The sequence below is a fragment of the Salvelinus alpinus genome, chromosome 4 (genome assembly GCF_045679555.1).
Source record: "Salvelinus alpinus chromosome 4, SLU_Salpinus.1, whole genome shotgun sequence".
NCBI lineage: Eukaryota > Metazoa > Chordata > Actinopteri > Salmoniformes > Salmonidae > Salvelinus > Salvelinus alpinus.
In genome coordinates this window covers 99,932,061-99,955,777 of record NC_092089.1, presented here as the reverse complement: position 1 = coordinate 99,955,777, position 23,717 = coordinate 99,932,061, and the positions used below count along the sequence as shown (strand labels likewise).

Sequence of the window (23,717 nt, the reverse complement as noted above, 5' to 3'; positions counted from 1 at the left end):
TCCGGTCCTCTGGCAGTCTCTATGGGGGTACCACAGGGTTCAATTCTCGGGCCGACTCTTTTCTCTGTATACATCAATGATGTTGCTCTTGCTGCGGGCGATTCCCTGATCCACCTCTACGCAGACGACACCATTCTATATACTTCCGGCCCTTCCTTGGACACTGTGCTATCTAACCTCCAAACGAGCTTCAATGCCATACAACACTCCTTCCGTGGCCTCCAACTGCTCTTAAACGCTAGTAAAACCAAATGCATGCTTTTCAACCGTTCGCTGCCTGCACCCGCACGCCCGACTAGCATCACCACCCTGGACGGTTCCGACCTAGAATATGTGGACATCTATAAGTACCTAGGTGTCTGGCTAGACTGCAAACTCTCCTTCCAGACTCATATCAAACATCTCCAATCCAAAATCAAATCAAGAATCGGCTTTCTATTCCGCAACAAAGCCTCCTTCACTCACGCCGCCAAACTTACCCTAGTAAAACTGACTATCCTACCGATCCTCGACTTCGGCGATGTCATCTACAAAATAGCTTCCAATACTCTACTCAGCAAACTGGATGCAGTTTATCACAGTGCCATTCGTTTTGTTACTAAAGCACCTTATACGACCCACCACTGCGACCTGTATGCCCTAGTCGGCTGGCCCTCGCTACATGTTCGTCGTCAGACCCACTGGCTCCAGGTCATCTACAAGGCTATGCTAGGTAAAGTGCCGCCTTATCTCAGTTCACTGGTCACGATGGCTACACCCACCCGCAGCACGCGCTCCAGCAGGTGTATCTCACTGATCATCCCTAAAGCCAAAACCTCATTTGGACGCCTTTCCTTCCAGTTCTCTGCTGCCTGCGACTGGAACGAATTGCAAAAATCTCTGAAGTTGGAGACTTTTATCTCCCTCAACAACTTTAAAAATCTGCTATCCGAGCAGCTAACCGATCGCTGCAGCTGTACATAGTCCATCTGTAAACTACCCACCCAATTTACCTACCTCACCCCCCATACTGCTTTTATTTATTTACTTTTCTGCACACCAGTATCTCTTCTTGCACATGATCATCTGATGATTTATCACTCCAGTGTTAATCTGCTAAATTGTAATTATTCGATTTATTGCCTACCTCATGCCTTTTGCACACATTGTATATAGATTCTCTTTTTTTTTTTTTTCTTTTTTTTTTCTACCATGTTATTGACTTGTTTATTGTTTACTCCATGTGTAACTCTGTGTTGTCTGTTCACACTGCTATGCTTTATCTTGGCCAGGTCGCAGTTGCAAATGAGAACTTGTTCTCAACTAGCCTACCTGGTTAAATAAAGGTGAAATAAAAAAAAAAAAAAAAAAATGGTCAAAAGTAGGACACTAAAAAGGGAATAGGATGCCATTTTTTGATGCAGATAATATGATATAATATACAAAAGTGCCGTGCCGATATCTTGAAACACTTAGGTGTCGTCATGGATAAAGCTTGAATAAATCCCAACAAACTACAAAATGAACATTTTAATTTTTGGGGGGGGGATGTGCAGACATTACTCTTTGGTTTCCACACATAAATATATTGCTACAGTGTGTTACAAATGGAAAGCATGTGACATAACTAAGGGTGCATTATTGTTTTCAACAGGTTTAATGAAAAAAATGAAAAAAAATCGAAGAGAATCAGAACTTATTTGCGTACGCCCGAATAGCTTTTCCGTTCCAGCCTAAACATGCAAACATGCTACATCTACATCATATCAAAACAAAATACAGTATATATTTATCATGAAAATCCACTCTGCGTTTACATTTAAAAACAGAAGTCACATGTGAACATTCAAAAGACTTTGATGAAACTACACTATATGTAGTCATAGCTAGTTGCTGTGCTTTGGTTGTCCATTTTTCACATAAGACAATAGACAAGTAATTCAAATCTTCGGTCTTTGGTATATGAAAGCAATTATACAAGATATTCCACTAAAACATACCCCATCTCTGTCTTCATCTAGAGATCGATTAATATTTACCATCTTTGACAAAATTAGATCCATTAGACTTCCTATTTTATTTATTTTTTCCCCCAGATAAGAATATATTCCATAAACAAAAGGAACAATCCACTGATTTGTGTTGATGTTGATGTTTTTCTCTTAATTTACTGGATGCGAGTCATCGTTCTGCTGGAGATACTTTTCCTGACCTTCTGGAAGAGATCATCTGAAACAGAAGATCAAAACATTTAACACCAGTTCAACAGTAGTTTGTTTTGTGGAATGCACCACACGAGACTGTGAGAGATCCAAGGATATTTACCATTTTTGACTCCGATTCTTGAGTCCGTCTGTGAATAAAGGAATACAACAATATTTACAGTTGAAGTCGGAAGTTTACATACACCTTAGCCAAATACATTTAAACTCAGTTTTTCACAATTCCTGACGTTTAATCCTAATTCCCTGTCTTATGTCAGTTAGGATCACCACTTTATTTTAAGTAATGTGAAATGTCAAAATAATAGTAGAGAGAATGATTTATTTCATCACATTCCCAGTGGGTCATACACTCAATTAGTATTTGGTAGCATTGCCTTTAAATTGTTTAACTTGGGTCAAACGTTTCAGGTAGCCTTCCACAAGCTTCCACAATAAGTTGGGTGAATTTTGGCCCATTCCTACTGACAGAGCTGATGTAACTGATTCAGGTTTGTAGGCCTCTTTGCTTGCACACACTTTTTCAGTTTTGCCCACAAATTTTCTATAGGATTGAGGTCAGGGCTTTGTGATGGCCACTCCAATACCTTGACTTTGTTGTCCTTAAGCCATTTTGCCACAACTTTGAAGTATGCTTGGGGTCATTGTCCATTTGGAAGACCCATTTCGACCAAGCTTTAACTTCCTGACTGATGTCTTGAGATGTTGCTTCAATATATCCACATAATTTTCCTCCCTCATGATGCCATCTATTTTGAGAAGTGCACCAGTCCCTCCTGCAGCAAAGCACCCCCACAACATGATGCTGCCACCCCCGTGCTTCACGGTTGGGATGGTGTTCTTCGGCTTGCAAGCCTCCCCCCTTTTCCTCCAAACATAAAGATTGTCATTATGGCCAAACAGTTCTATTTTTGTTTCATCAGACCAGAGGACATTTCTCCAAAAAGTACGATCTTTGTCCCCATGTGCAGTTGCAAACCGGAGTCTGGCTTTTTTATGGCGGTTTTGGAGCAGTGGCTTCTTCATTGCTGAGTGGCCTTTCAGGTTATGTCGATATAGGACTCGTTTTACTGTGGATATAGATACCTTTGTACCTGTTTCCTCCAGCATCTTCACAAGGTCCTTTGCTGTTGTTCTGTGATTGATTTGCACTTTTCGCACCATAGTACGTTCATCTCTAGCAGACAGAACGCGTCTCCTTCCTGAGTGGTATGATGGCTGCGTGATCCCATGGTATTTATACTTGCGTACTATTGTTTGTACAGATGAACGTGGTACCTTCAGGCATTTGGAAATTGCTCCCAAGGATGAACCAGACTTGTGGAGGTCTACAATTTCTTTTCTGAGGTCTTGGCTGATTTCTTTTGATTTTCCTATGTCAAGCAAAGAGGCACTGAGTTTGAAGGTAGGCCTTGAAATACATCCACAGGTAGACCTCCAATTGACTCAAACGATGTCAATTAGTCTATCAGAATCTTCTAAAGCCCTGACACAATTTTCGGGAATGTTCCAAGCTGTTTAAAGGCACAGTCAACTTAGTGTATGTAAACTTCTGGCCCACTGGAATTGTGATACAGTGAATTATAAGTGAAATAATCTGTCTGTAAACAATTATTAGAAAAATTACGTGTGTCATGCACAAAGTAGATGTCCTAACCGACTTGCCTAAACTATAGTTTGTTAACAAGAAATTTGTGGAGTGGTTGAAAAACGAGTTTTAGTGATTCCAACCCAAGTGTATGTAAACTTCCCGACTTCAACTGTAGATATACATCTACAAAAACAAATCTCTTTTAAGATAATGTACATTCACATAGCTGCAGATTTACAACGACGGGCATCTAATAAATCAGTCAAAAGAGACATGATAAGTTAACTGTCTATAAATGTCTTACTCTCATGGAAGAGGCAGTCCTGATGGGGTCATCAGCCTGTTCCCTGTCAACCTTAGGAGCTGGAGGAGATGGAGAGAGAGAACAAGACAGGTTTAGAATGACAAATTGGAGGATAATACAGTATGCCAAAATACAGTAATGTGAGATGGTTTATTCAGTATTTATGGACAGTAAAGCGATTGCTCTTACACAGTGGCTTTATGATGGCTCCCACAGCGTGGACAACTCCATTGGTGGCCATCAAGTCGGCTTCAACCACTGGGACCTTGTTGATGTACACGGTCTGGTTCCTCTGAAGGAGAAAAAACACACAGGGCATTTATAAGGTGATACTTCATATTTTCATAATAGGGGTTCACGACAATCAAGTCATGTTGAAAGAATGTACCGTACCAGTCAAAAGTTTAGACAAACCTACTCATTCCAGGGTTTTTCTTTCTTTATTTTTTACTATTTTCTACATAGTAAAGAAAATAGGGTTTTTCTTTATTTTCTACATTGGCATACACTACAATGTGAGATGGTTTGGGATGAGTCGGACCACAGAGTGAAGGAAAAGCAGCCAACAAGTGCTCAGCACTGCCAACAAGTGCTCAACAAGACTGTTCGAAAAGTATTCCAGGTGAAGCTGGTTGAGAGAACGCCAAGAGTGTGCAAAGCTGTCATCAAGACAAAGGGTGGCTACTTTTAAGAATCTCAAATATAAAATAGATTTTGATTTGTTTAACACTTTTATGGTTACTACATGATGTGTTATTTCATAGTTTTGATGTCTTCACTATTATTCTACAATGTAGAAAATAGTAAAAATAAAGAAAACCCTTGAATGAGTAGGTGTGTCCAAACTTCTGACTGGTACTGTATATCAATACGTTGTGCACAAATTATGTAAGCCATAGAAGTACACAATAAAAAAAGTTACATTTTCTCCACTGAAAACAAAATCATAAATAGTAGACTGGTATCATAAACTGGTAGTACATGTTTGTACTGGTAGTATTGGTAGTACATGTTTGTACTGGTAGTACATGGTTGTACTGGTAGTACATGTTAACACTGGTAGTACATGTTAATACTGGTAGTACATGTTAATACATGTTAATACTGGTAGTACTGGTAGTACATGTTAGTACATGTTCATACTGTTACTATATTTTAGTACATGTTAGTACTGGTGGTACACATGTTAGAACTGGTAGTACATGTTAGTACTCTTATTACATGTTAGTACATGTTATAGCAGTACTAACATGTACTAACATGTACTAACATGTACTACCAGTACTACCATGTACTACCAGTACTACCAGTACAAACATGTACTACCAGTACTACCATGTACTAACATGCACTACCAGTACTACCATGCACTACCAGTACTACCATGCACTACCAGTACTACATGTACTACCAGTACTAACATGTACTACCAGTAGATGTTAGTAGCCTTTCAGTTCGGATCATGTTAGTACATGTTCATACTGTTATTACATGTTAGTACTGGTAGAACTGGTGGTACACATGTTAGTAGTATCAATATCAAACATTATGTTATTGGATCAAATTGTTCCAGGATCAAATTGTTCCAGAATTGTGTGTTCCAGGATCATGTGTTCCACGATCGTGTGTTCTAGGATCGTGTGTTCTAGGATCGTGTGTTCTAGAATCGTGTGTTTCAGGATCATGTGTTCTAGGATCGTGTATTCCATGATCGTGTGTTCTAGGATAGTGTGTTCCATGATCGTGTGTTCCAGGATAGTGTGTTCCATGATCGTGTGTTCTAGGATCGTGTGTTCTAGGATCGTGTGTTCCAGGATCAAACAGTCATGAGGGCCTACTGTACCATGTTCAGCTCCAGTTTGTCTCCCTGCAGAGGCTTCAGTCTGGTATGGGAGCCCACTCCTCCACTGACCAGAATCTCCTTAGCCATGTGGTACTTCAACACACCGGCCAGCTCCTGGGGGTTGCCTAGACAACAAGCTGATATCAGAACACCTACCGGATCATGTTGTATCTCTATGGTCGAGACGTTTACAAACTGAGGAATTAGGAAAACTACCAGTCTGCATTAAAACACTGCTGAAGAATGAATGCTTAAAAAGTGAAAAGGAATTGGTTGCAGAACATGGAACTGATGAGTTAAGGTACTTGGCATAACTTTAGCATTACAGCTACATTCTCAAGTCATTGAACATGAAGTCATTGAACATGAAGTCATTGAACATGAAGTCATTGAACATGATTCTATTTGTCTAAACGTGTCCTGCTCATCTAAACAGGTGTTGTTGCAAAACAGTTCGGCAATCTTTTAACAAACGGCAGTGTTTATTCATTATACATTATTTTATATACCCAAACAACAGTAATTGTAGCTGCAGTATACTGTAGGTAGGTCATACTGTAACTGAACAACTGTTCTCCTGTTAACCACAGCTGTTTGGCATTCATACGTGTGCTAGCATCCAAGATGCATTCTACCATGTCATCATTTCCTGGGTGTAGATGGGTTATTAGGTTCATTCAAATAGTTCTGTCTGTCTGCCGAATATATTCTCACTGTGGGACAAATCAGATTGTCCTTGGTGCCATTGATTTTTCTTTGCTGGAAAAGTACAGTGTTTTGCAAAGCCAGTCATGTGAAACCTGTTCACAGTCTGGTTGTTTGTAAGGCAGGATGCCAGTCACCCAAATACACTACATATGACATACACTACATACACAACATACATGTGATAGAGCACATATGACAATTATAATCTGTTATAATTATCCTAGTCTTACATTACCAGACCTCAACCCTGTGTTCTCGTTTGAGACTGGCTTTGTTCTAGAAAAACTAGAATGTCTGGAGCCAGGGCATGTCCTTACCCATGAGTTTGTTGAGGTCAGCCTTTGGCAAGGCGCTGAAAGCATCGTTGGTGAGAGCGAACACGGTATGAGGACCGGCCTGGTTCATCAGCTCTGTCATGCCAGCCGTCTGGATGGCACCGACCAACAGACTGGGAAAAAGAAGGGAACACACACTTAGAAAGACCACCCACAGAGCAACAAAGAAACAGCTGACTGATTTCCAACACACACAGTTTGCTAAAAACATCTTCAGAGGAAGAAAGAGGACTTGAGTTGACTAATAGGAAAGTTTTTTACCACATCGAAGAGTTGTGGTTTCTGATGTGCCAAATATACCAAACATGTATCAGTTGAATCATGGAAGAACAGAACAGATCAATGGTAGTGAAAACATACAGAGTAAACGGAAAAAGAACCAGGTCTCTGAACGTGGGTGGAAATGAAGCAGCATATTGCCTTTGAGCCTTTCAGTTCTGGAAAAACCATTAAGACGCTTGGGGGCTATAGCTACAGAAGAAGAACACACGTTGTACTACGTAGGCAGAAGCTACACTGTTAAAATGAAGTGTATTGTAACACCAAAACCAGTGGCAACTGAGCTGCCACCAACTTGAAGGAGACAAAACTTTTCACATTGATGGAGTATTGAAACACATCATCCTGAGATGTTCTGAAACATGACATGGTGTGTCGTAACACAACTTAATCAAGTGTTGTGCAACACCTTGCCAGGGACTGGGAGCACTAACCGAAAAAGATTGAAAACACTATTTTGGTGTTTCGTGTCCTGTTCAGTGCAGAATTAGATACCGTCTCTTTTGGTGTCGTTTCCTCTCTCTAAAGCTTCTAAACACTATTATGATGTTTTGAATCCTGTCTAATGCAGAATTAAATCCCTTTGTCTGGTGTCTTAATGGTAACATTGTTTTATGTATTTGATCATTTGCCATTTTATACCGGTTTGGCAGGCATTGTCAAGCGTAGTGTTCAAACCACCAGCACTAACTGGATGTAAAACTGCAAGACGTGAGGATTCTGCACTTGCCTCTTCCATTGACAACCATGAATGTGGGAATGGGTGCTGTGCTCATTGAACGTCAATTTGTCTGACGGTTTCGATGTGCGTTCATCATGATCCATTACACCTCATGGCACAACAAGCTTAATACTAATTTAGAAATATAAGTTTCTTTCTTCAAAACATTCATACAACATTGTGTGAAAGAATGAAAAAGTCAACAAAAAAAATTATAACCCACAATCCTCTAAAAACAGAATCACGTGGCAAGACAAGGAAATGCAATGTGGTTAAAACCAAAGACTTCCAATGAGTTCAATCACTCAATTTTCTCTCGTTGGTTATACTCATGAAAGATACTTACGTTTTTAACAACATATTAAGTTTGATAAATTTTTACATTATTTTGGTAAATTGAAATGAACAACTCATTGAAACGACTAGCATACATTAAAAATAGACCGTTATGAAATGACAAAGGGGATACAGATAGCTGGGAGAAACAGACTGAAGGGTTGGAACAGGTGATTACAGATAGATGGGAGAAACAGACTGAAGGGTTGGAACAGGTGATTACAGATAGCTGGGAAAAACAGACTGAAGGGTTGGAACAGGTGATTACAGATAGCTGGGAAAAACAGACTGAAGGGTTGGAACAGGTGATTACAGATAGGTGGGAGAAACAGACTGAAGGGTTGGAACAGGTGATTACAGATAGCTGGGAGAAACAGACTGAAGGGTTGGAACAGGTGATTACAGATAGATGGGAGAAACAGACTGAAGGGTTGGAACAGGTGATTACAGATAGGTGGGAGAAACAGACTGAAGGGTTGGAACAGGTGATTACAGATAGATGGGAGAAACAGACTGAAGGGTTGGAACAGGTGATTACAGATAGCTGGGAGAGACAAACTGAAGGGTTGGAACAGGGAATTTAACTTGGGTCTTCGGTCGGGAGAGGAATGACGTCTCTAATCCGAGGGCGTTACCTTTAGACAACAGGTTTAGCACGACTTGCATTCATTTTGATTAAGTATATGTTTTTTTTGTGTGTGTGTTAATTTCAATTAACCCCAGAATAATTTCTAATAGTGTGGCTGTGTGATTGGGTGGGTAAAATTCAGAGGAAATGTACCACCGTAATGCCCCTCCTGTTTCTAATCTGTCTAAATAAAGCATTGAAAAAATAAAGGTGGAAAAAACTATTCCCCATAGGCCTCCTCCATCAATCAATATTTAGACTATAAACCATTTGCATTTCTAAACTGATTGTATGTGAACTTTCCGTGTTCTGATGTTGCCTTTTACTCACTGAAACACCCCCAAAAAGTGTTTTCACAACACTTTCGTAAAATTAACAATATTCAGGTTGAAGAACCACTTTGGGTGTTTCAGAGTAAAATCTATGATGTGTATCATACCATTTACATTGGGTTTACATTCAAACACCAGATTTCAGTTTAGGTGTACTACTTGTCACGTTTTCATTACACAATCATGGTGTTGTGAGACTTTTTATTTTTACAGTGTGCCCTCTTTTGTGCATATGCTACATGTCTGTTCTTGTTCTTCTGAAATTGAATCATATTGCCTCAAGATATTATTAAGGACAACCTTGGTAAGCCTTTCCATTGAATCATTCACTGATTCATTCATTGATTCATTGACTCTCACCTGAATCGGTCATCAGCCTTCAGGACATCCATGATGGTGCCCATTGGGGGAGTCAGGACCTTGTCGACTGTGAACATGCTGCCAAAACGTCCAGTCTTGTCGTGGGCAGCGATACAGGAGTTCTCTATGCACAGGCTCTGTTATTAAAATACACAGAGAGAGAAGGGAACAGAGAGAGTGAGAGAGAGAGGAACAGACAGAGAGAAACAGACAGAGAGAGAGGGGGGAACAGACAAAGAGAGAGAGATAGAGGGGGGAACAGACAAAGAGAGAGAGATAGAGGGGGGAACAGACAAAGAGAGAGAGAGAGAGGGGGGAACAGACAAAGAGAGAGAGAGAGAGGGGAACAGACAAAGAGAGAGAGAGAGAGAGAGAGGGGAACAGACAGAGAGAGAGGGGAACAGACAGAGAGAGAGGGGAACAGACAGAGAGAGAGGGGAACAGACAGAGAGAGAGAGGGGAACAGACAGAGAGAGAGGGGAACAGACAGAGAGAGAGGGGAACAGACAGAGAGAGAGGAACAGACAGAGAGAGAGGAACAGACAGAGAGAGAGGAACAGACAGAGAGAGAGGAACAGACAGAGAGAGAGGAACAGACAGAGAGAGAGGAACAGACAGAGAGAGAGGGGAACAGACAGAGAGAGAGGAACAGAGAGAGAGAGAGAGAGAGGTGGGAACAGACAGAGGTTAGAGTAATGTTTGCTCCACCCATCACCATGATTGCATCCCAAATGGCATCCCATTACCTCAATCAATCAATCAAATGTATTTATAAAGCCCTTCTTACATCAGCTGTCACAAAGTGCTGTACAGAAACCCAGTCTAAAACCCCAAACAGCAAGCAATGCAGGTGTAGAAGCACGGTGGCTAGGAAAAACTCCCTAGAAAGGCCAGAACCTAGGAAGAAACCTAGAGAGGAACCAGGCTATGAGAGGTGGCCAGTCTTCTTCTGGCTGTGCCGGGTGGAGATTATAACAGTACATGGCCAAGATGTTCAAACGTTCATAGATGACCAGCAAATAATAATAATCACAGTGGTTGTCGAGGGTGCAACAGGTCAGCACATCAGGAGTAAATGTCAGTTGGATTTTCATAGCCGATCATTCAGAGTTAGAGACAGCAGGTGCATTCCTTTTGACCAGAGCCCTATGGGCCCTGAACTCCATGCGCCCTGGTCAATAGTAGTGCACTATATAGGTAATAGGGTGCCATTTGGGACATAGCCTGACACATGGCTCCCTTCCTGTCTTCCCTTCACTCTGAACCGATGGCTCACAAGTGGTCCCTCTCTCTCTCTGGAAAAAAAGGTTCTTGTGGTCGTCTGGAAATCCCATTGCAAAGCAGAAATGTGAGAACTGCTGCCGGAACAACGTTCCTCTGCCACCCAGGAGAGAACAGAGCAGAGCTGTGAAAAACGGTGTGAAACAACATTCTGGATAACTATTCTACAGTAGGAGGATGTGTAGAGGGACTCTCTCGTGTCATTGGATCAACACCTGTTTCCGGGGTTATAACTTCACGTATTAGGCCTACTTCCCTGACTCATTTGGAGAATTGACCAGCCAGAAACTGTTCATTGTTAATATGAAAACAGCACAATCATGCTTTGTATAATTTGGTATAGTGTATTTTGGGTAATCTACATAATGAGTTAACCTTTAGGAAGAGAGTCATCTACATAATGAGTTAACCTTTAACCTTTAGGAAGAGGGTAATCTACATAATGAGTTAACCTTTAACCTTTAGTAAGAGGGTAATCTACATAATGAGTTAACCTTTAGGAAGCGGGTAATCTACATAATGAGTTAACCTTTAGGAAGAGAGTCATCTACATAATGAGTTAACCTTTAGGAAGAGAGTAATCTACATAATCAGTTAACCTTTAACATTTAGGAAGAGAGTAATCTACATAATGAGTTAACCTTTAACCTTTAGGAAGAGGGTAATCTACATAATGAGTTAACCTTTAGGAAGAGAGTCATCTACATAATGAGTTAACCTTTAACCTTTAGGAAGAGGGTCATCTACGTAATGAGTTAACCTTTAACCTTTAGGAAGAGAGTAATCTACATAATGAGTTAACCGTTAACCTTTAGGAAGCGGGTCATCTACATAATGAGTTTACCCTCTTCCTAAAGGTTAAAGGTTATCTACATAATGAGCTAACCTTTAGGAAGAGAGTCATCTACATAATGAGTTAACCTTTAGGAAGAGAGTCATCTACATAATGCGTTAACCTTTAGGAAGAGTCATCTACATAATGAGTTAACCTTTAACCTTTAGGAAGAGATTCATCTACATAATGAGTTAACCTTTAGGAAGAGTCATCTACATAATGAGTTAACCTTTAACCTTTAGGAAGAGTATTGTCTTTTTCCAGAAAAACAACTGTGCTCAGAGTTACTTTTAGATAAATCTCCTAAATCAGCTCAATCTGCACTGAGGCGTCTGTATCATCGGATGCCAGCTGTAGGTCCTCCAGAGGGATTTGATCTGTGGTACTTACGTTACGGTAGACCAACACTCTCAGTTTGATTCCTCCCAGAGTCTCCAGCTCTTGTCTGTGGTACAGTAAACTGGAAGAGAGTTGCTCCTTCAGGATGTGGTTCTTCAACAGCTTCTTCAGCTCACCAGTCATCGTCACACCCTCTGTTAACAATAGATACAGAAGTTATCAGATTTATGAAATGGCTCAAGAATCATGGCTCAAGTCACTCCTGTTTGTTAGCACAGAGAGAGAGACACAGAGAGAACGAGAGAGGGAGAGAGAAAGAGATAGAGATGGGGGGGAGAAAAAGATGGAGAGAGCGCCATCGATCGATGTTACCTTTGAAAGCTTCATTCTGAGGGGTCAGGATGGTCAGAGCCTCTGAGCCAGAAAGGTGGGAGCCAAGATCAGCATCAACAAACAGCTTGGTCGCTGTGGTAACGACGGATCCCTGGGCCAGTTCCAACAAGGTTTTAACTTAAAAAGAGATCAGTACATAAATGAACATTTCTCATTGAACAGAGATAGAGAAGACTCTTCATTAAGTAGCCTTGAGGTCTTGTCTCAACATGAACCATTGAGTTGAATCTACTTTATATTCGTTGCAGTAGCATTCCATACAGACACACGTATACTAAACTCTCAAGTCCTATGGCAGTCAGAGACCTTCTTAGACTCTCAAGTCCTATGGCAGTCAGAGACCTTCTCAGACTCTCAACTCCTATGGCAGTCAGAGACCTTCTCAGACTCTCAACTCCTATGGCAGTCAGAGACCTTCTCAGACTCTCAACTCCTATGGCAGTCAGAGACCTTCTCAGACTCTCAACTCCTATGGCAGTCAGAGACCTTCTCAGACTCTCAACTCCTATGGCAGGCAGAGACCTTCCAGACTCTCAACTCCTATGGCAGTCAGGGACCTTCTCAGGCTAGACTCTCAACTCCTATAGCAGTCAGAGATCTTCTCAGACTCTCAACTCCTACGGCAGTCAGAGACCTTCTCAGATTCTCAACTCCTATGGCAGTCAGAGATCTTCTCAGACTAGACTCTCAACTCCTATGGCAGTCAGAGACCGTCTCAGACTCTCAAGTCCTATGGCAGTCAGAGACCTTCCAGACTAGACTCTCAAGTCCTATGGCAGTCAGAGACCTTCTCAGACTCTCAACTCTTATGGCAGTCAGAGACCTTCCAGACTAGACTCTCAAGTCCTATGGCAGTCAGAGACCTTCTCAGATTCTCAACTCCTATGGCAGTCAGAGACCTTCTCAGATTCTCAACTCCTATGGCAGTCAGAGACCTTCCAGACTAGACTCTCAAGTCCTATGGCAGTCAGAGACCTTCTCAGATTCTCAACTCCTATGGCAGTCAGAGACCTTCTCAGACTCTCAACTCCTATGGCAGTCAGAGACCTTCCAGACTAGACTCTCAACTCCTATGGCAGTCAGAGACCTTCTCAGACTCTTAACTCCTATGGCAGTCAGAGACCTTCTCAGACTAAATCACCATTACTAATAATCTCATAAAAGAAGGTAGAAGTCCAATAGCTTGAATTACAGCCTTATATTTGGCGTTGACGCAACAACTCTCAACTTAAGGATCTGGCTCTGATTTGAATACCTGAGTCTGGGATGAGGAGCTCGTTGATGTAATGGACGACTCCGTTGGTCCCCAGCTGGTCTTTCATCTGGACGATGGCCTTCCCGTTGAGGGTCATGTCAGTCCCATCACAGCCCACCTCCAGAACAGTCCCCTGTAGGGTCTCCAGAGGACTGCCAGATGTGATGGACTCTGCACACTGCATGCTCTTCAGGATGTGGTAGTTCAGCAGGTCTGGATGGAGAGTTCAGACACAAGTAGAACTTAGTTCACGTTAATAAGTCATTGGGTTTCCGTCTCCAATATCTATCTCCCTGTTCTATATCCAATATCTATCTCCCCGTTCTATATCCAATATCTATCTCCCCGTTCTATATCCAATATCTATCTCCCTGTTCTATATCCAATATCTATCTCTCCGTTCTATATCCAATATCTATCTCCCCGTTCTATATCCAATATCTATCTCTCCGTTCTATATCCAATATCTATCTCCCTGTTCTATATCCAATATCTATCTCTCCGTTCTATATCCAATATCTATCTCCCTGTTCTATATCCAATATCTATCTCTCCGTTCTATATCCAATATCTATCTCTCCGTTCTATATCCAATATCTATCTCTCCGTTCTATATCCAATATCTATCTCCCCGTTCTATATCCAATATCTATCTCCCTGTTCTATATCCAATATCTATCTCCCTGTTCTATATCCAATATCTATCTCCCCGTTCTATATCCAATATCTATCTCCCTGTTCTATATCCAATATCTATCTCCCTGTTCTATATCCGATATCTATCTCCCCGTTCTATATCCAATATCTATCTCCCCGTTCTATATCCAATATCTATCTCCCTGTTCTATATCCAATATCTATCTCCCCGTTCTATATCCAATATCTATCTCCCCGTTCTATATCCAATATCTATCTCCCCGTTCTATATCCAATATCTATCTCCCCGTTCTATATCCAATATCTATCTCCCCGTTCTATATCCAATATTTATCTCCCCGTTCTATATCCAATATCTATCTCCCCGTTCTATATCCAATATCTATCTCCCTGTTCTATATCCAATATCTATCTCCCCGTTCTATATCCAATATCTATCTCCCTGTTCTATATCCAATATCTATCTCTCCGTTCTATATCCAATATCTATCTCCCCGTTCTATATCCAATATCTATCTCTCCGTTCTATATCCAACTGTCCTTTGGATTCACCTCTCAGAGCCACGGGGTCTCCCAGGATCCTGTTGAGCATTTCAGTGGGGATCTTCTCAAAGGCTTCATTGGTTGGAGCGAACACCGTGTAGTGACCATCGCTCTCCAGCATTTGGGTCAGACCAGCAGCAGCAACAGCAGTCTAAAAAACATAGAATCACAAACTGAATCATATCATAAGTTCAACATGTATAAAATGGTAAGAGAGTTCTGTATGAATGAATGGATGAATGGATGAAGTGACAAACTGTTAAAGTCGTTTACTTACACGAAGAGTCTCCAGATCATCATCGGTGTCGATGAAAGTGTGCACGTTGTTGGTAACCGCGGTGATGACTCTGTCCACGACGTGCACGATCCCGTTGGTCGCATGCTGGTCTGTTTTCACCAGACGAGCACAGTTCACTGTTACAATCTGCAATGACGAGAGAACATGTTGTGATCTTCTGTTCAGCTGTCTTTCGATCGATGGTCAACGTGACCGTTTGAAAAATTAAGATTTTTAGACGACGAAATGTCTGTTCATGTGTCTTTTTGTCATTGAGCTGTCTCTCTAGAGCAGTGGTTCTTAACCTGGGTTCGATCGAACCCCAGGGGTTCGGTGAGTCAGTCTCAGGGGTTCGGCGGAGGTCAAGACACACATCCGACTCATATGATAATTCAGAAGCTAGCCTGAAAGCTAACCAGTAGCTACTCCGATAGCTAGCCAGAAGCTAATCTGTAGCTGCCCCGAAATTAGCCGGTTTGCTGGCTAGCGTTGGTTTTCAGCTGCCCTCGTGTTGTGGTCATCAGCTATTCCTCTAGCTCGATAATCTACCGGCACTTTTGTGCAACGCGACTCGGACCGGAGCATTCCGGGACTTTTCTTCTCTCTCAGTTTCCCCGGATTCCAGCCGCAGGCTCTGGTCACTTGCACCTTGACTTCGCAGCTAGCTAGCTGCAAACCGTGTGACGATTGGCTTACGTCGACCCCGGAGCATACTCAAATCATCCTGGAGCTAGCCAGCTGAGGAGTTCCATCACCATCCGGACACGTTTCTTTTGTTGCTGCTGCAGATACGGAACCCCACCGGGCCTTCACGTCTGACTGCCGACGTTATCTGCCCGAGGGATTTATCCAACTGGCACCTCCGTCCCGACGTTACCTGAACGCTCACCTGAGGCCCGCTAATCGTTAGCTGTCTTATCGGCTGCTACCTGAATAAGCATACCGGACAACTATTATTTATTTTTATTTTTATTTTTTATTTATTTTTTTTCTCCTTGGGTCACTATATCTATTCTGCCAATTTGGATTGATCCCCTCTTCCACACGGAACCCCACTACACGGAACCCCACTAACTTACCGACGGAAACGCACGAGGTATCTACAAACAGACCTCCATCCCATGCTGCTACCGAGAGCCACATACCCGGCCAGCTGTCTGGATCGCCACGACCCCAACCAACCTCTACTCACTGGACCCTTATTGATCACCCGATTAAGCATGCCTCTCCTTAATGTAAATATGCCTTGTCCATTGCTGTTCTGGTTAATGTTTATTGGCTTATTTCACTGTAGAGATTCTAGCCCTGTTCACTATACCATATCCAACCTCTCAGTTCCACCACCCACATATGCGATGACATCACCTGGTTTCAATGATGTTTCTAGAGACAATATCTCTCTCATCATCACTCAATACCTAGGTCTACCTCCACTGTATTCACATCCTACCATACCTTTGTCTGTACATTATTCCTTTAAACTATTTTATCGCCCCCAGAAACCTCCTCTTACTCTCTGCTCCAGTAGCTCTAGGCGACCAATTCTCATAGCTTTTAGCCGTACCCTTATCCTACTCCTCCTCTGTTCCTCTGGTGATGTAGAGGTGAATCCAGGCCCTGCAGTACCTGGCTCCACTCCTATTCCCCAGGCGCTCTCTTTTGATGACTTCTGTAACCGTAATAGCCTTGGCTTCATGCATGTTAACATTAGAAGCCTCCTCCCTAAGTTTGTTTTGTTCACTGCTTTAGCACACTCTGCCAACCCGGATGTTTTAGCCGTGTCTGAATCCTGGCTTAGAAAGACCACCAAAAACTCAGATATTTTCATCCCCAATTACAAGATTTTCAGACAAGATAGAACGGCCAAAGGGGGCGGTGTTGCAATCTACTGCAAAGACTGCCTGCAGAGTTCTGTCTTACTATCCAGGTCTGTTCCCAAACAATTTGAACTTCTACTTTTAAAAATCCACCTCTCTAAAAACAAGTCTCTCACCGTTGCCGCCTGCTATAGACCACCCTCTGCCCCCAGCTGTGCTCTGGACACTATATGTGAACTGATTGCCCCCCATCTATCTTCAGAGTTCGTGCTGCTAGGCGACCTAAATTTGAACATGCTCAAAACCCCAGCCACCCTACAATCTAAGCTTGATGCCCTCAATCTCACACAAATTATCAATGAACCTACCAGGTACCACCCCAATTCCGTAAACTCGGGTACCCTCATAGATATCATCCTAACAAACTTGCCCTCCAAATACACCTCTGCTGTTTTCAACCAAGATCTCAGCGATCACTGCCTCATTGCCTGTATCCGTAATGGGTCAGCGGTCAAACGACCTCCACTCATCACTGTCAAACGCTCCCTGAAACACTTCAGCGAGCAGGCCTTTCTAATCGACCTGGCCGGGGTATCCTGGAAGGATATCGATCTCATCCCGTCAGTAGAGGATGCCTGGTCATTTTTTAAAAATGCCTTCCTCACCATCTTGAATAAGCATGCCCCATTCAAGAAATTTAGAACCAGGAACAGATATAGCCCTTGGTTCTCTCCTGACCTGACTGCCCTTAACCAACAGAAAAACATCCTATGGCGTTCTGCATTAGCATCGAACAGCCCCCGTGATATGCAACTTTTCAGGGAAGCCAGAAACCAATATACACAGGCAGTTAGAACAGCCAAGGCTAGCTTTTTCAAGCAGAAATTTGCTTCCTGCAACACAAATTCAAAAAAGTTCTGGGACACCGTAAAGTCCATGGAGAATAAGAACACCTCCTCCCAGCTTCCAACCGCTCTGAAGATAGGAAACACTGTCACCACCGACAAATCCACTATAATTGAGAATTTCAATAAGCATTTTTCCACGGCTGGCCATGCTTTCCATCTGGCTGCCCCTACCCCGGACAACAGCACTGCCCTCCCCTCTGCTACTCGCCCAAGCTTCCCCCATTTCTCTTTCTCCCAAATACAGTCAGCTGATGTCCTAAATGAGCTGCAAAATCTGGACCCTTACAAATCAGCCGGGCTAGATAATCTGGACCCTTTCTTTCTAAAACTATCTGCTGAAATTGTTGCCACCCCTATTACTAGCCTCTTCAACCTCTCTTTCGTGTCGTCCGAGATCCCCAAAGATTGGAAAGCAGCTGCGGTTATCCCCCTCTTCAAAGGGGGGGACACCCTTGACCCTAACTGCTACAGACCTATATCTATCCTACCCTGCCTTTCTAAGGTCTTCGAAAGCCAAGTCAACAAACAGATTACCGACCATTTCGAATCCCACCACACCTTCTCCGCTATGCAATCTGGTTTCAGAGCTGGTCATGGGTGCACCTCAGCCACGCTCAAGGTCATAAACGACATCGTAACCGCCATCGATAGGAAACAATACTGTGCAGCCGTATTCATTGACCTGGCCAAGGCTTTTGACTCTGTCAATCACCACATCCTCATTGGCAGACTCGACAGCCTTGGTTTCTCTAATGATTGCCTCGCCTGGTTCACCAACTACTTCTCTGATCGAGTTCAGTGTGTCAAATCGGAGGGTCTGTTGTCCGGGCCTCTGGCAGTCTCTATGGGGGTGCCACAGGGTTCAATTCTTGGACCGACTCTCTTCTCTGTATACATCAATGATGTCGCTCTTGCTGCTGGTGATTCTCTGATCCACCTCTACGCAGACGACACTATTCTGTATACTTCTGGCCCTTCTTTTGACACTGTGTTAACAACTCTCCAGGCGAGCTTCAATGCCATACAACTCTCCTTCCGTGGCCTCCAACTGCTCTTAAATACAAGTAAAACCAAATGCATGCTCTTCAACCGATCGCTGCCTGCCCCTGCCCGCCTGTCCAACATCACTACTTTGGACGGTTCTGACTTAGAATATGTGGACAACTACAAATACCTAGGTGTCTGGTTAGACTGTAAACTCTCCTTCCAGACTCACATCAAACATCTCCAATCCAAAGTCAAATCTAGAATTGGCTTCCTATTCCGCAACAAAGCATCCTTTACTCATGCTGCCAAACATACCCTTGTAAAACTGACCATCCTACCAATCCTCGACTTCGGTGATGTCATTTACAAAATAGCCTCCAAAACCCTACTCAATAAATTGGATGCAGTCTATCACAGTGCCATCCGTTTTGTCACCAAAGCCCCATATACTACCCACCACTGCGACCTGTACACTCTCGTTGGCTGGCCCTCGCTTCATACTCGTCGCCAAACCCACTGGTTCCAGGTCATCTACAAGACCCTGCTAGGTAAAGTCCCCCCTTATCTCTGCTCGCTGGTCACCATAGCAGCACCTATCTGTAGCACGCGCTCCAGCAGGTATATCTCTCTAGTCACCCCCAAAACCAATTCTTCCTTTGGACGCCTCTCCTTCCAGTTCTCTGCTGCCAATGACTGGAACGAACTACAAAAATCTCTGAAATTGGAAACACCTATCTCCCTCACTAGCTTTAAGCACCAGCTGTCAGAGCAGCTCATAGATTACTGCACCTGTACATAACCCATCTACAATTTAGCCCAAACAACTACCTCTTTACCTACTGTATTTATTTTATTAATTTATTTTGCTCCTTTGCACCCCATTATTTTCTGTCTCTACTTTGCACTTTCTTCCGCTGCAAACCAACCATTCCAGGGTTTTTTTTTAGTTTTATTTTACTTGCTGTGTTGTATTCACTTCACCTCCATGGCCTTTTATATTTTTATTTATTTATTTTATTTATTTATACATATATTTGTTTGCCTTCACCTCCCTTATCTCACCTCACTTGCTCACATTGTATATAGACTTATTTTTTTTTCACTGTATTATTGACTATATGTTTGTTTTACTCCATGTGTAACTATGTGTTGTTGTATGTGTCGAACTGCTTTGCTTTATCTTGGCCAGGTCGCAATTGTAAATGAGAACGTGTTCTCAATTTGCCTACCTGGTTAAATAAAGGTTAAATAAAAAATAAATAAATAAAAATGATTCGTGATGACACGCCCCGCTTGGCCATCATTGGCTGCAGGTGATCACGCTACATCGCTTGGCCTATCTGTGCTGCAGGGAATTTGGTGCGCTCAGTAGTCGACTTGTGACTGTCGTGATGGTACGTCTTGTGATTTCTTTCTTAATATTTTAATCCCTTCATACTTACTATGTCGAGCAAAAAAAGAAAGTGGTCGGACGAATATGTACAATATGGATTCACATGTATAACGGAACGTGATGGGAGTCAGCGTCCTAACTGCATGATTTGCAATGCCAAGTTGAGCAATTCTAGTCTAGCACCGGCAAAACTAAGAGAACACTTCCTTAAGCTGCATGGAGATGGAAAATACAAGAACACAACGCTCGCTGAATTCAAGGTGAAGAGAGCCAGATTCGATGAAAAGGCTACTCTGCCTGTTCTCGGCTTTGTACCCATCAACAAACCGATCCTCACAGCATCGTACGAAGTTGCTTACCTGATCGCAAAGCAGGGCAAACCACACACCATTGGTGAAACACTCATAAAACCAGCTGTGTTGAAGATGGCGAATATCATCCTGGGAAAAGAGGCAAAATTCAGCCTTCAACTCAACGAGACCACAGACGTTTCCAATCTAAGCCAGCTTGCTGTATTCGTGCGCTATGTGAAAGACGACGTGATAAAGGAAGATGTTTTATTTTGTAAGCCTCTTACAACAACAACTAAGGCAGCCGATGTGAAGAAACTTGTGGATGACTTCTTCAAAGACAACAATCTTTCGTGGGATATGGTTTCTGCAGTTTGTTCGGACGGAGCTCCAGTCATGCTGGGAAGAAAGTCTCGTTTTGGTGCGCTAGTGAAAGCCGATGCACCACACATCATTGTTACGCATTGTATTCTGCACAGGCATGCGTTGGCAACAAAAACCTTGCCTCCAAAACTGGCAGAAGTATTAAAAATTGTAGTGGAATGCGTGAACTATGTGCGAACTAGTGCTCTGAGGCACCGCATCTTCAGTGAGCTGTGTAAAGAAATGGGCTCTGAATTCGAGGTACTTCTGTACCATTCTAACGTTCGGTGGTTATCCCGGGGACAGGTGCTGAATCATGTTTTTGCCGTGCATGTGGAATTAGCCCTGTTTTTGCAAGAGCACCAACATTGTCATGCAGATTGCTTCAAAAATTCTGAGTTCATTCTCATTTTAGCGTACATGGCTGATATCTTTGCAGCTCTCAATCATCTCAATCAAAAGATGCAGGGCGGTGGAGTCAACATCATCGAAGCGGAGGAAAACCTGAAGGCTTTTCAAAAAAAGCTACCGTTATGGAAACGACGAACAGAGAACGATAACTTCGCAAACTTTCCCCTGCTGGACAACTGTGTAAGTAAGATCGAAGATGTATCTGGAATCGGAGACATTTCTGTACCCGTGGAACTGAAGCAAGCAATTTCCACGCACTTAGATGAGCTTGCAAAGTCTCTCGACGGATACTTCCCTACAAGAGAGTCATATCCAGCATGGGTGAGACAGCCGTTCACGTTTAGTGTTGAGACAACAGATGTCAATGATGAATACCTCGATGAAATCATTGAAATTCAGAGGCAGGTTCAACAGCAACTCTTCAGAACACAACGCTTTCAACGTTTTGGTGTCAACAAATGGTAACGTACCCTGTTATTGCTAAGAAAGCTCTGGAGATTTTCATACCGTTTGTTACAACATATCTTTGCGAGCAATCCTTTTCGAGGATGCTGGACATAAAAACGAAGAAAAGGAACAGACTTTGTTGCGAAAATGACAATGACACTTGCCAAGGTGAAGCCGCGCATTTCTGAACTGGTCTCTGAAAGGCAACAGCGCTACTGATTTGCAGTAAATATTCATTATTATGTTTTTGTGTGAAAATCATGTTTTGATGATTTTGTTCTTTGAACACACGGTGTTGATGTTGATGCATGGTTCATTTTGTGCACCAGTAAAATATATACCTATGTTTTGAATTTGAAAAAATTATATTTTATTTTTCCAATTAAGAAGGGTTCGGTGAATGCGCATATGAAACTGGTGGGGTTCAGTACCTCCAACAAGGTTAAGAACCACTGATCTAAAGCTCTAGAGGTTCCAACTTGCTTGGTCATATTGCACAAACAGATCTGGGCCCAGGCCAGGTCACAACATCATATACCTTCCAATCACAAGAGGCTGGTGAGGGCAGGATGGCTGACCGAAATGAAGTGAATGGAATGGTATCAAACAGATGGAAAACCCTGTGTTTGATGTGTCAATAGCATTACAGCCATTACTATGAGCCCGTCCTCCCCAAATTAAGGTGTAACCAACCGCCTGTGCTTCCAATATAATGCAACATTAACATTGGACAGATGCTACTCACTCCGTTGGGGTAGTGGTGGATGTGAACGTTGAAGTCTTGGTACATGGAGGGGAAGGCAGATCCATGCTTCAGGTCCTCAGAGGTCAAACGGCGGTTCACCATGTGGTAGTGGAGTGCGTTGAGCAGCTCAATATTCACGTTGCTCACCAGAGCATCCAGGATTTCCTACATAAAAACCAGAGTCATATTTTCATCAGAATAACAATCAGTCACAAGCTAACAATATACACTGAACAAAAAATATAAACACAACATGTAAAGTGTTGGTCCCATGTTTCATGAGCTGAAATAAAAGATCCCAGAAATGTTCCGTACGCACAAAATGTTTATTTCTCTCAAATGTTGTGCACAAATTTGTTTACATCCCTGTTCGTGAGCATTTCTCCTTTGCCAAGATAATACATCCACCTGACAAGTGTGGCATATCAAGAAGCTGAATAAACAGCATGATCATTACACAGGTGCACCTTGTGCTGGGGACAATAACAGGCCACTCTAAAATGTGCAGTTTTGTCACAGAACAAAATGCCACAGATGTCTCAAGTTGAGGGAGAGTGCAATTGGTATGCTGAATGCAGGAATGTCCACCAGAGCTGTTGCCAGAGAATTGAATGTTAATTTCTCTACCATAAGCCGGATCCAATGTTGTTTTAGAGAATTTGGCAGTATGTCCAACCAACCTCACAACAGCAGACCACGTGTATGGTGTCGTGTGGGCGAGCGGTTTCATGATGTCAACGTTGTGAGCAGAGTGCCCCATGGCGGAGGTGGGGTTATGGAATAGGCATGCATAAGCTACGTACAACGAACACAGTTGCATTTTATCGATGGCAATTTGGATGCGCAGAGATACCGTGATGAGATCCTGAGGCCCATTTTTGTGCCATTTATCCTCTGCCATCACCTCATGTTTTAGCATGATAATGCACGGCCCCATGTCGCAAGGATCTGTACACATTTCCTGGAAGCTGAAAATGTCCCAGTTCAACCATGGCCTGCATACTCACCAGACATGTCACCCATTGAGCATGTTTGGGATGCTCTGGATCGACGTGTATGACAGAATGTTCCAGTTCCTGCCCATATTCAGCAACTTCGCACAGCCATTGAAGAGGAGTGGGACAACATTCCACAGGCC

At 42.7% G+C, this 23,717-nt stretch overlaps 1 protein-coding gene across 2 annotated transcripts in view; it reads right to left on the bottom strand.

Annotated features, from left to right (window-relative positions):
* Positions 1-1,664: 1,664 nt before the first annotated feature.
* The window catches only part of LOC139574817 (transforming growth factor-beta-induced protein ig-h3-like), a 34,885-nt gene continuing 12,832 nt past the window's right edge, over positions 1,665-23,717 (bottom strand). The window contains exons 6-18 of one of the 2 annotated variants that reach the window (XM_071399729.1): positions 22,580-22,744; positions 15,219-15,365; positions 14,951-15,092; positions 13,742-13,954; positions 12,466-12,603; positions 12,145-12,287; positions 9,639-9,775; positions 6,965-7,095; positions 5,940-6,064; positions 4,286-4,388; positions 4,097-4,155; positions 2,305-2,332; positions 1,665-2,208 (exon numbers count right to left, since the gene is read on the bottom strand). In XM_071399729.1, the coding sequence (XP_071255830.1) occupies positions 2,147-2,208; positions 2,305-2,332; positions 4,097-4,155; positions 4,286-4,388; positions 5,940-6,064; positions 6,965-7,095; positions 9,639-9,775; positions 12,145-12,287; positions 12,466-12,603; positions 13,742-13,954; positions 14,951-15,092; positions 15,219-15,365; positions 22,580-22,744 (1,593 nt within the window). In that variant the 3' untranslated portion in view covers positions 1,665-2,146. The remainder of the gene's footprint in view (positions 2,209-2,304; positions 2,333-4,096; positions 4,156-4,285; positions 4,389-5,939; positions 6,065-6,964; positions 7,096-9,638; positions 9,776-12,144; positions 12,288-12,465; positions 12,604-13,741; positions 13,955-14,950; positions 15,093-15,218; positions 15,366-22,579; positions 22,745-23,717) is intronic. The other variant, XM_071399730.1, reaches the window with a different exon arrangement.